The sequence below is a fragment of the Pinus tabuliformis genome, chromosome 4_2 (genome assembly GCF_031772625.1).
Source record: "Pinus tabuliformis cultivar Carrire ecotype Pingquan chromosome 4_2, CPIR1, whole genome shotgun sequence".
NCBI classification, from domain to species: Eukaryota; Viridiplantae; Streptophyta; class Pinopsida; order Pinales; family Pinaceae; genus Pinus; species Pinus tabuliformis.
The window spans coordinates 1,190,562,424-1,190,576,186 of NC_142304.1; the positions used below are offsets into that span (position 1 = coordinate 1,190,562,424).

Sequence of the window (13,763 nt, forward strand, 5' to 3'; positions counted from 1 at the left end):
ATTTATCTCCTAATGAAAATCTCCACTACTTGGCATACATAAAGGTATGACACACTACATTGGAAAAGGAAAAAAGTATAAGCTTCATGAAATAATGACTGGTATGTTAGGTTTTAGAGGTACTAGCAAACATTCCAATCTATTGAACATAAAGTATGATAAAAAGGATTTTAGGTTAGGCAGGCCAAAATCCAACACTACTTTATATAATGTGTAGTTACATAATCATATACAATTTCACTTATTGTTATTGATGAAAGCTCTAAATCAGCAATAGTTGCTTGCTTGTACCTCCATCACTAAGTCTAGGTCACAATGGTCTTGTGGCTAACCTTTAATTGCAATATCCACATGTCAAAATCACGATCCATCTCATTGCAAAGCTAACCCCTCCATCCCTTTTGTTGTCTTACACAATTTGATATTTTTATCAATGCATTGTAATTGCAATACTTTTGAAACCTCCCCCGGCCTACCTTGATATATAAGGCTTTAATAATTGATAGATGAGTACAATTTAGATGTGATATAGTCCATGTATTTGTCACATTGACATTTCTGCAATATTATTCTAAACTAGTAAGAATAATAAAAATAATTAATAATAATTGCAATTAGAGGTGATATATTCCATATATATGTCACATTGAAAATTCTGCAATACAATTTTAAGATATAAAAATAAAAATTCATAAAAGACCTGCAATGTTCATATTTGCAAGTCCATATAAAATAAAACATATAATTACACCTAAATATCATACTTGTACATGTTTCATATAATTGTTGTCCAATCCATCTTCAAATGTTTTGACTATCCAAAACATACATTTATTTATCCAATCTAATACCATGTTTTCAATACCATTTTAAAATATTCCACTTTATACTGAACCTTAAACCTTATATTTATTTGTTAGATTTTCACAATATTCACTGTACATATTCAAAAACTTATTTTTGGGAGTTATGCACTTTTTGTGTTTTCATGTTAAAATGGTTATTTTTTAAGGATAAATTTAAAAATAATAATAATGATGACAATTTAAGAATTTATGATATTTAATTTATGGATTTATAATAAATATCTAGTCTTAATAATAAAATACAATATATTGACTCATTACACCTTAATAATAAAATAAAATATATTGAAGCATTACACCTTAATAATACAATAAAATATATTGATGCATTACACCTTAATAATAAAGTAAAATATATTAAGCATTACACCATTATGTATGAAAATTAAAAGAAATTATGCAGTTCACTTTTCACAGTTGTTTTTAAAACATTTTATTCTAAAGAAATGTTCACTACAACTCATAGTTGTTTTCAAGAGTAATTAAAGAATCTGAGAATTGAATTAATTGAATTAGATAGATCCCATATGTAATTCCAGAACTTCATTCATATTATGATTTACGCCAGTGAAATGTATATATTGTAGATTCAGTAAAAGAAAATACAAGGCAATTCGATTCAATGAGAAATTGTAATTCAGAACCCTAAGCACCAGAATAACAACAGAATTTTGCAAGTTAAACTATTTTCAAAAAATCTGTATCTAAACACTTGGATTTATATCCACACACAGGCATTGACCTTTCAAAAAAAATGATCAAAAGCTTTGAAGTAATGGAGACTGCTCATCAACATTTTTTCATGTATCTTGGTTATTCACAATGCCTTGAACATTAATCCAAGAAAGACTTCAAGTTGATTTCAATTTAAGAAGCTGAAAGGTGGAAAAATTTCCTTTCGATTGGTGGCATTGAAAAATGCCGTTGGAATATTATGGGACAGACATCAATAGATATTGATTATCAATGCCCAAAGGGAAGAGGGAGGAGCTACAATGAGACAATTGTCAGTAAAGAATGCAATACAATAAAATGAAATTACAAGACAATTCATGCCATAAAACATAATAAAGATGAATCATAGATAGTATCAACCAGAAACACTTACCAATTTAATTGTGCTGGAAAATTCTAGCACAACTAGCTAAGTACAGAACTAATAACAAAAGAGCGCACCTTAGGATCTTGACATTTAAAAAATGCAATTGAGGAACTATGCTACTCTTCTCCATATGATTCTTCTTAGGAGAGTTGAACCCATCCTCCAACATCTTAGAATGCTATCAAGATCCCATGTTCCTTAAAGGCACCTTGAACTATCTTCTTTAACCTGTGTACTAAAGAGAAATAATTCATTGTGTTAGACAAATGTTATGGAAGTGCTAAGTATAGCAATGCATAACAAATTAAACAGTATCCTGCAAACTCAAAATGTCTTTCATTTAATAAATTTTGCTACATTAGATTGAAATACTTGACAATGTGTCATTTAGCCTGCTTCTAGAGGAAAACCTAGAATTTATCTTAATTATTTCCACTGATTTTTCACAGACCTCATTTGCGGATTACATCTCATTGATCCAATTTTAACTGTTGATTAAATGAATGAAAATGTGTTTGCTAGACATCTCGTAAATGGTAATATTATCAATCAGCCATATATAATAAATTATAAATCATCTGCAAATTATGAATAAATCTGACAAACTGAATGCTACCAGTATACCTGTCAGTGTTTCCTTTAAATTACCTTGAAGGTAATTTAAGAAGGGGCAAAGACACAATTTCATCCGATTCATCATTAACTGAATTTATTACCAAAATTTACAGGGGAAGTGAAAATAAAAAAATGAAACCATGATTAAAATTTCAACTTAATTTGATTTACATGGTAGTGGTAACTTGTATTATCTGGTAAGAAAGGTATTAAAAAACACATTTAGGAAATTAAAAAAAAAAATGAGAACATCCATGAAATAGTAGAGATGGGTATGTTTAATTCAGAGGTAACTGCAAATATTCTAATTAGCTGAACGTAGAGTATGAAAAAAAATTGTGTCATGCAAGCCAAAATATGGCAAGAATACAGCGGGAACCCAGATGGAGGAGTCGCAACAACTCCAAAAACCATCAAAGTTTCATAGAAAAATACAGGCACAGGATGGCTATCGGACAAAGCAAAAATGCCAGAACTTGAACCGATTTTAAATGCAAAGAAATACAGGATAAGACTGACTGGTCTCTCCAAGAGCCCAATAATAAATGTCAGTAATCATAGGCAAGATATAATGACCAGATAGGACCAATAAGCGTCAACTATTTCGACAAACATTCAAGATGTGTTTGGCGACATAGGGCAATCGTGATTGATCAGGAAGACAAATCCATGATAGCAGAGGAATACAGAATGTAATGGCTCATCAGTCAAACAGCCAAATAACATATATTAGTAACTGGAGGCAAGAGATGATCAGTGGATACAAGAAGCATAAACAATTTCCACAAAAATTCAAGATTTGTTTGGAGACACAGGACAAGGATTATTGATGAAGCCAGCAGTTCCATGAGAGCCAAGGTTTAAAACCATGGACATGACCTCGCAACAGGTACACAACACACAATGTCCATATTGCCTGTCCTGGCAGGACATGAGAAGCTCTCAATTTAGTGTCTGCTTCTTTAAGAAGTTAGTCAGTTCAGTGCAGTCAATATTTTTTAATGTTAGAATTGTAGCCACATGAGTCAGAGTAGTACTTATGTATGTGATTAGTTACTCTGATTAATATCAATCAATATCCTATGAGAATGCACACTTGACAAGAATTGCATGATGGGATAGTGTATCATATTACAGAAATAAAATATACAGGAGATAAAAATATAGATAGAAGTTCCTTACAGCTAATGAACAAGATAAATAATTCAAGCATTACCTGCAACATTGAGCATCCCCTCATCATCATTCCATGTGTAGAAGCATGGAGGCCTTTTTATAGATGTGAATCAGATACTTGCTAACAGCCATAACGTATCATTTTTGGAAGTCTTTGAAGTTTCAAAGACTTGCCAAACCACTTTAAAGCTTATCACGCAGCTGAAGAAATGGATCATTGTCTCACAAAGCTGTTGCAACATTGTTCCATCAGGGTCCACAATAGATAAAATACACAATTCATACTATGAGTACAGAACTATAGAGCGCCTGCAAAAGAGCTTTGCAAGCAGAAAATAAAACATCTAATTACTACCTTGAGTTGAACATCCATTCTGATTCCATGAATCTGGACAAATACTTGGCGGATGTGAGCATGAAACTTGCAAGCCCCTCTGTACACAATTCATGCTATATTACAAAGAAGAAATTGGAATTTGCTACAGGAAAATCCAACAGAACTATAGAGTGCCTGCAAAAGAGCTTTGTAAACAGAAAAAAGAACATCTAATTACTACCTTCAGTTGAACATCCATCCTGATTCCATGAATTTGGACAGATACTTCTTAGCGGATTTGAGTATATCCATCCTGATTCCATGAATTTGGACAGATACTTCTTAGCGGATTTGAGTATGAAACATGTTGAAAGCCTCTTTTGCATCTTTAGTCTTAGTCTTCTTTGAGGCATCGGAAGCCCCAAAAGCTTGCCAAAACCTGAGTGTTTCATCTGCTGCAGCTGACGCGACTGTGTACCCATCAGGACTCTGAAGAAGTAAATCAATGGTAAGGGTCGTTAGGACAAATCTAAAGGGAAAAAATGTATGCATGCATAAGTACTCATAAAAAGCATAAATTTTCATACCTGTGCCATATGAAGAACTCTAGCAGTATGCCCTGTAAGTTCAGTAATTTTCACCATGGATGGGTATTTCCATAAGGTTAACTGGTTCCGATTTAGCCCATGCGAACTCAATAACTCGCGCTCATGTCTATTCCACAGCAATGAACAGACTTGGGAATGGGTGTCGACGGTATTCAGGCAGGCACCTGTTTGAGTGTTCCAAACCTTTATAGAACCGTCTGAACTCCCTCCACCAGATGCCAAAAGATTGTTCTGGAAAGGGCACCATGCCAAGGCCTTGACTGCGTCACAATGTTCATCTAATTGGTGGAAATATTGAGAGGAAGGATTATGGGATGCCATGCTCTTGTCCCAAATGTACAGTAGATTGTCATTTCCCCCACTTGCAAGTTGTTGGCCAGAAGGAGACCATTTCAATCCACAAACCTCCTGGGTATGTCCCTTGTATGTTTGAACAATGTGGTCACGGATGCGAACATCATGATTGATTATAATCCCATCCAGTCCTCCTGTGGTGAGAATAGGACCATTCCAAGCAAGTGCACCAACACGCTCATGATGACCTTTCAAGGCTCTTAGCTGCAGTTGTATCATATCAAATTTAGCGATTGCCATTATATTAGAATGAGAAAACCTTGGCAGAGATAAACAAGTTTTATTTACCCTTTTATCAGATTGCGAGTCCCATAACTGTACAACAGAATTATTCAACCCAACGGCAATTTGCCTCCCATCGAGTGCCCAACTAACGCTGGTAACGGGACCCTCTTCTTCATCTGCAATCAGAAGCTGAGATATAGAGCTATCAGAAGCATGCCACAAGTATACAGTGTCGTTCAGGGCTATGGACAAAACATTGGTGGAACTCCAATCCAATAGATTCAAGTAATAATCATCCAGAAGGTCGGGCGCATCCAAGGTTCTATCTGCAGACTGCAATCAACATGGATAAGTTAAATTACTAGGTGAAGAAAGAAAGACAAAGGACAATGGTCCTCAGATAGGCATATCCAGTGTGCTAATAACAAAAATCCCAAATACTATGTAGTTTATCTGGTGTCCGAAGAGTATATCAATGATTAACACACAAAAAAATGCGATCATGGCTTTGTTTGCAAAGGGGTACTTTTCCTGTACTGAAATGATTTCTAACATTATTCTGTTAAAAAAAAAGTTAAAAAAGAATGGGCGTGGTAGCAATTTCAGCGTTGCAAATGAAAAAGAAAAATATCTGTATTACGCATTCCTCCATATGGGATAATGCTGCAGTTACAAATAGGATCAAGGGCTCTGATTCAATAACGAGTAAACATCAATGGTATTCAAGATTTGATTATGGAATATCTAGTGAAAATGACTGTAAAAAAATATGAAATCCAGGCCTACCTGTGGAATATATCTGCGTGCTCTTCTAGAAATAGGGAGATTAGGCAGCACATTTTCTTGTGAAGCCTGGGAAACAGTCGATGATTTTCCATTGAAAGAAAGAATTCTGCAATTGTTGTCAGCAGATGATTTTGCATTGAAAGAAAGAATTCTGCAATTGTTGTCAGCAGCACCGGCATTATTCAATAAAGTGGCTGCCATCTCCTTCTTGTATGCTTTTTTGGAAGGGGAGGGGGAAGGGAAGAGGGCATGGGTATCGTCATTGTCATTTTGCCTCTGCGTGACCATGAATCTAGCTACGTCCAAATCGATGGATCCTCTTGCCGGGATAAATCTATCGCTCTGTGATAGCAAAAACAATAAAACCAAATTTTGGTTCACACTTCCAATTGAACGTGCCAAAAATGGGAATGACCATGCTAATTGGGGGAATGGCATGTTTGCAGCATATAAATTATCCGTAAAAAAAAGGAGAGAATGCATACGTTGTGTTTATTCGTTGAAGCACCCTGTTTCTGCAGAGGACAGAGACATCGCTTCTCTGTGGAATGCCTGTTAGAATTCATTGAACTGCAAGGCGATTCCATTACTCCTACTCTAGTAAAATAACCCGACAAAACACAATGTATGACAAACAATCAATGTGCCTAAATTTAAATTCGCAAAACAAAAGAAATCAATAGTTGCAAAGGAATTTGAATCCAAAGAATGAGGATGTCTGGTTCTGAAAAACTTAAAAACACAAAACAAAACAAAACAGTAGTTCCAGATGAATTCCAAGACGTCTGGTTCTCCGAAAAAAAACAATAGTTCCAGATGAATTCCAAGACGTCTGGTTCTCCGAAACGTTAGTAAAAAGTATCAGAAGCCCCTGGTATCCTCTTAGCGTTCTCTTTGCCCCAGACAATCAGGGAAAGCAGGTCATACAGAAACTGTGAATTGATAGTAGGTAGATTTAGGCCAGTGGTCATATAGCCAAAGTAGATGTGGCAGATTGTGTTTCTTGTTCCCTGTTCCCAGCATTGCATTATTTGCGCTTCACGAGCCCAACATTAATATTTAATAATAATTTTCTAGGGTAATTATTGTTGGAACCTTAATGTGCGAAAAACTTTTTTTAAGGAGTTTTTTCCTCAAATTTCACTATATCAATGTATGCTTTTATGTAATATTAAATTTATTGAAAATAATCTTTATATTAAAAAGATTGAATTAGCTTGCTATTAGAGTAAAATATAAAATTGTTTTGATTACATTTAGTTTAAAGCAAAAGAAATAAATTAATAACCCAAAATTTAACCGACATTGGATAAGAGTGCAAGTTTTATCCATTAAACTATTAATTTTTTAAAAATAAGAGTGTAAGTTTAACCTATTAAACTATTAACTTTTTAAAAATAACTTAATTTTTTTTAAATAAAAATAATAATTAATCCATGTTTATTACATATAAAAGCCATAATTATAATACATTTTACTACTTTAAAAAAAATAATACAAATTATAATTTATTCAATTATAGTTTATTAAAATTTTATATTAACTTATAATATATTGTGGATTTATATAAAGAGATCGAATGATGTTTAGGGTATGGGCAACAAGGTAAGGGTTTTGGACTCTTGAGTTTGAGGTCATTGATATGGAATGATTGCGGTTACAAGTCTAAGCCTAGCTTGAGAAAGGTTATCGCAATCATCTCTCTCTAATCCAAATGAGAGCAAATGCATTAGCAAGAAACATTTTAGGAGGATTTTCTATCAAGGTTTATGTACCATGATTCTCTTATTTGGATTTTTCTGATAATTTAATTGTGACGTGCTTTTTTTGGAGGCTAGCCATCATGGAAGAACACATTGTGGACTATGGGGCAAATAGCCCTTATCAAGTCCAAACATTTTGACCACTCCACTCTAAGTCTCGAGGGACACTTGCCAATCTCAAGTATAATCTAGACGAGAGTGTTAATAACCCTATTAACTCTAGGAAAAACATTGAGGTGGTGATCCCTTTGTTCTATACTGAGATAGATCTCCAAATAGACCATGTAGTACATACATCATTTTTAAGCTTCGAATGCCTTTCTCCACTACTCAAGGAAATTGAATATCTAGGATCCTTCGGAGTAGAATAGGAAGAAGTTCTCCTAGGAGGTCATTCAAAGAGTGGAAACCAAGCAATGGAGTAAAAGGTTCATTCGTGCTAAAAAACATAGGTGAAAATGGTGTTAGGGTTGGATGTGTGGATTGAGGAGGTCTTAGACATCTTAGGAAAGACTATAGTAGAGTGTTTCTATGGTAAGATTATATGGCTAGAATCCCTTAAAATATGGATTGAGGATAATTGGGTTTCTTTAATGGATATGCTTTGGTGGCCCATGTTTTAACTAGAGGATGGATGTGTTTTCTTCCACATTTAGGCTTAGGTGGAGATAACCTTTCACGTAAAATTCAAACTTGGGGGCCATTAGGTCTTGTGGTACAAAGATGAAGCATAAACTTTGACTCATCAAGGGAACCAATTTTCCACACAAACAATATGGAACATTTTGTTTGGGATCCACATTTAGGCTTAGGTGCAAGTAAATATATATATATATATATATATATATATATATATATATATATATATATGTGCATATTTGTTTTTCAGGTCCGTGTGCCTATGCTTATACGTCTTGAAGCTAGAGTGCTTGTGTGATTAAGGCCAAAGAGATTTTATGTAAAAATGCTAGTGAGACTATCTATGAAATATGTAATCACACCCATGTTATAAAAAAATACACCATGGCTGCAAAACACCAGATGAAAAGAGTACGAGGGGGTATGACTCCATAGTAAGAAAGGTGAGGGTGTGGAATTAAGACATGGTTCATAAGCCATGGCAATAATATTATATTCCAAAAGTGACTTTATGGACATAACCAAAACTATAAAAAAAAATGGCATGTATAAGCCTAAGTCATACCCTCATTTTCTATCCTAAGTCCAAAAGTTAATGGAAAAATAAAGCTATGCCAGTTCCCATGTGGTGAGGGTGAGCTCCTTGGTGACATTTGGAAAAATTACTTCATGCATACTTAAGTCATGTTTTCCATGATTGTGAGGTTTCATTCCATAGTTTTGGTCATCATTCAACCATCATCCAAACAACCATTCTTCTTGGTACTTCCCTAGTTTTGCTGAGACTAGCTGAGATATGAGCTTAGATATCCATTGAAGCTTATGACTTGTGTAAACTATTTGAAGTTCCTCATTGGAATTATGAGGGAAATTCTACTTTCTCATATTGGGAAAGGATGGAGCTTGGAGGGGGAACTTGTTGGGTAAGATTTCCAAGTGTGAGGCCGGGGGGGTTCCTAGAAGATCCTTGAGGGTAGTTGGAACTCCTAGAGTTACAGTTCTTTGAGACTTCCGTGATGGACTATACTAGAAGCCCAAAAATTGTAGTGGCATAGCCTAAAGTATTACAGTGATAGAGAAGGGGGTGCCTTACCTTGGGTAGTTTAAGCTAGGGGATGCAGGGATGTAGTTAGGGAGGTTATTGGAGTCAGCGCTTGTTTGGTACAAACTATGTGTCCATTGTTGGCTCTAGGTGAGCTTTTTTCCTTTGGTAACCATAGCCCAACTCGAAGGTCACTCACTACTAAAATATTTACAACAATGTGGTCTATGGCTAGGTGGAATATCTGAGGTTTGTAGCCACGTAGTCAATATTTACAAAGACAAGTGTTTATGTGTCTTGCGTGATATTTAGTTGGTGTAATTATCTTATTAATTATTGTTAACTTATCAACAGGTTGCACTTGATTTATGTGTTCCTAAGTCATTTGCATGAGATTTCATATTGTTATACTTGAACATTTATATCATTTATGGAGCATTATTACCTACATCATTTATATTTATGTAGTTGATAGATAATAGATCAAGTATGTAGCTCACAAAAGTTTGATGGTTGGAGGAATCCACATGTATCATTGACAAGTAGTCATTGAGAAGTAGATCCATTAAAACAATCAATGACAAGTAAACCATATATTTAATTAGTTGACTCAATCGATAATACATAGGTGTTTGATGAGTAATGAATTCTCATGTCTAGTCGACTAGTTAGTTATCCTCATAATTCATTAGGTTAAGTCAACTTTTGGAGAAAAATACTAGAGGAAAGAATTAGTACCATAATGAAAATATTCAGATACCATTGTTAATTGAGGTGCCCTATATAACTAATGGTGGATAGAAGGTTTTAGGTGTACCATAAAGTGATAGCAAAGTGTCAATTTCAGCATTGAGCCTGCATCAACTAGAGAAAAAGCACAAAGGAAATTCTTAGAATCATAGCTGGTTGAAAATGTGTAGAAGTCTAAAATTAGCCACGTTTTAGATTACCAAGATGACCATGGAGAGTTGGAGGAAAAATATGGTCAACTATTTCAACTACCTAGTCAATTTGTGCATTCTAGTGATCGACTAGCATTATGGTGGTAAATTCCGTCGACATTCGACTGATTCAACTATAAAGTCAAGTCATATTTATATTGGAATAAAATAGTCTGTTAGTTAGTTCAATCAGATAATAAATTTTTTAGTCAGCTCAACTGATAGTCTATTGGTTAGTTGAATCGAATGATGGCCAACTAGTTAGTTAACTCAATCAATGGTTGACTAGTTAGTCATCTTGACTAATGGTTGACTCTCTAGTTAGCCCAACCAATATTCGATTTGTTAGTTACTCAACCAACATTTGACTAGTTCATTAACCTAACCAATGGTTTACTAGAATATTACATTGGTTGTGATTAACATGATGGTTAAATAACTCTACCATTTGGTCAACTCATGTTTGGAGTTTGTAATACCCCTGGCTTAATCCCCAAATTGTAATGTATATACAAGTGACACTGTTATGAAACCAGCTCAAGGAAAGATAGAAAAGATAGATCAACGCCTTAGAATTCAGCCTCTTCGAGGGGGCAACCTCCTTTACATTACATAAATGAACAATTCTTGGATGATTCAAATGACAAAACCTTCTTTCTATATAGAGGAGTCTAAGGAGTCACAATATAATCCAGCCGACCTAACAATAATAATATAAAGCCACAAAAATAACAATAGAGGGATTCTATGGGGCACAAAAATAACAATATGGGGGTAATAGGGGCAACACAATATAAATAAGGGGTATAACTACAATAGTAATGGGGTAATCACTAGTATTATAGGGACCCAACATGCCCCTCTCCTTCAAAAAAGTGTTGTCCTCAACGCTTGAGTAGTTATGGATACTTCTGCATAAAATTCTCATCCTCCCTTGTGGAATCTTCAGCGGATAAGTTCTTCCACTTGATAAGATACTCTGAAATTGATCGATTTCATAGTTGTCGAGTTCTTGTTTCTGTGACTGCTTCCGGTTCCAATATAATTTTTCCTTCCTCGTCAAGTTCTGGCAATATTGTTTGAATTGGGAGCTTGTCGCCTATAACCTTCTTTAAACATGAAACATGGAAAACTGGGTGCAATCGAGAAGCTACATGAAGCTCCAATTTGTATGCCATAGTACCAATCTTTTGCAACACCTTGTATGGACCATAATATTTTGGTGATAATTTATTATCCTTCTTAGCTTGCTTTAGGGATATTTGCTTATATGGTTGTAGCCGTAGGAATACCCAATCACCAACATCAAAACTTCTTTCACTGCGATGTTGATCTGCCTGTTGTTTCATTCTATTTTGTGCCAACACGAGGTTATCCTTTAAGAGTTGGAGGACTTGTTGTTGATGTTCGATGTGATGTTCCACTGCCTGAACCTTAGAATTTTCTCTTAAATATGAGGTGATGGATGGTGGTTGATACCCATAAAGTGCCATAAATGGGGTCATTTTTGTTGCTGTATGGAAGGAAGTGTTATACCACCATTCAGCCAGAGGCAACCATTTGACCCATTGTGTCTGTTTATCAGATACAAAGCAACGAAGATATCCTTCCAAACATTTGTTTACTATCTCAGTTTGCCCATCAGATTGAGGATGATAAGATGAGCAATGAGCTAACTGAGTACCAAGACAAGAAAATAATTATGTCCAAAAATTTCCAGTGAAAATGGGATCTCTGTCACTTACAATAATCTTTGGGTTTCCATGTAGCTTTTGAACTGTTTCCATAAATGTAGTAGAAACTGTACTGGCTTTAAATGGATGTGATAATGCACAAAAGTGTGCATACTTGGTAAGTCTGTCAACTACCACCATGATGACACTCTTTCCCTCAGACTTGGGTAAACCTGTGATAAAATCCATTGAAACCTCCTCCCAACGTTGGCTTGGAATGGATAAAGGTTGTAATAGACCCGGTTTCTTAATTGTTTCAACTTTATTTTGTTGGCAAACCAAACATTCCGCCACAAACTTTTGAATATCTGATTTAAGGCCATCCCAAAAAAATTCCTTCTTAACCCTGTGGTAAGTTTTTAAAAATCCTGAGTGCCCTCCTAAGGGAGAAGTGTGCAATTCCATAAGAATCTTTTGTTTTAGCTGGGAATTCTTACAGAGGTATAATCGATCTTTGTACCATAACGAATCATTTTGCCAGCTAAATGTATCAGAAGTACTGGAATCTTTTTGTAGCTTTCGAATAAGTGCCCACACTTCTTCGTCATTCTTCCATTCCTCCCTTGCTTCGTTTATCCAATCTGGTTGGATAATAGAAATGGCACACAACAATGCTTCCACATCCTCATCCTTTCTTGAGAGTGCATCTGCCACCACATTTTGCTTCCCTTTTTGTAGATGATTTCAAAGTCATAACCCAACATCTTTGTGACCCACTTTTGTTGCTCTTCAGAGGATAGTCTTTGTTCTAAAAAGTATTTAAGGCTATCATGATCCGTTTTTACCTTGAAGTGTCTTCCCATTAGGTAGGGTCGCCATTTCTTAAGTGCATGGAGTATTGCCAACATTTCCTTCTCATAAATAGCTTTGCTTAAAAACTTTCCCTTGATTGGACGACTTTCAAAAGCAATGGGTCTTTCATCTTGCATTAGAACAGCACCAATTCCATTTCCTGAAGCATCACATTCCACAATAAAGGTTTTTGTGAAGTCCGGTGTAGCTAAGACCGGTGCTTGGCACATTGCCTCTTTAAGATGTTCAAAGGCCTTTGTTGCTTCCGGAGTCCATGAAAATGAATCTTTCTTCAATAATGTTGTTAGAGGTGCTGCTATTCTCCCATAATTCTTAACAAACTTGCGATAATACCCTGTCAATCCAAGAAATCCTCGCAGATGCTTTATGGATGTGGGGATTTTCCATTCCTTAATGGCTTTAATTTTTCTAGGGTCTACCTTAACTCCTTCATGAGATACAATATGACCCAAATATTCCACCTCCTGGACTCCAAAGAAACATTTGGATCTTTTTGCATATAATTGTTTCTCCTCCAATAGTTGTAGCACCCTGTCAACATGTTCAACATGATCCTTCCAAGACTTGCTGTAGATTAGTATATCATCAAAAAATACTAACAAGAATTTTCTAAGGAATGGTTTGAAAATTGAATTCATCAAACCTTGAAATGTTGAAGGTGCATTGGTAAGGCCAAAAGGCATGACCAAAAATTCATAATGACCCTCATGAGTTCTAAATGCCGTTTTCGGAATGTCTTCAATCTTCATTCTGATTTGATGATATCCCGAACGAAGATCCAACT

At 35.2% G+C, this 13,763-nt stretch overlaps 1 protein-coding gene across 2 annotated transcripts; it reads right to left on the minus strand.

Moving 5' to 3' along the window:
• Positions 1–1,573: 1,573 nt before the first annotated feature.
• Positions 1,574–6,376, minus strand: LOC149173932 (cell division cycle 20.2, cofactor of APC complex-like). 2 transcript variants are annotated; one of them, XM_089428038.1, is made up of 7 exons: positions 6,049–6,376; positions 5,326–5,595; positions 4,663–5,241; positions 4,317–4,564; positions 4,115–4,193; positions 3,800–3,989; positions 1,574–2,196 (listed from the first exon to the last, which is right to left on the minus strand). In XM_089428038.1, exons 1-4 carry the CDS (start codon positions 6,334–6,336, stop codon positions 4,418–4,420), a joined length of 1,284 nt encoding a protein of 427 aa, XP_089284164.1. In that variant the 5' UTR covers positions 6,337–6,376; the 3' UTR covers positions 1,574–2,196; positions 3,800–3,989; positions 4,115–4,193; positions 4,317–4,417. The 2 variants fall into 2 exon arrangements, with proteins under 2 accessions (XP_089284164.1, XP_089284165.1); XM_089428039.1 differs by having other exon boundaries at positions 1,574–2,203.
• Between the last annotated feature and the right edge of the window lie 7,387 nt (positions 6,377–13,763).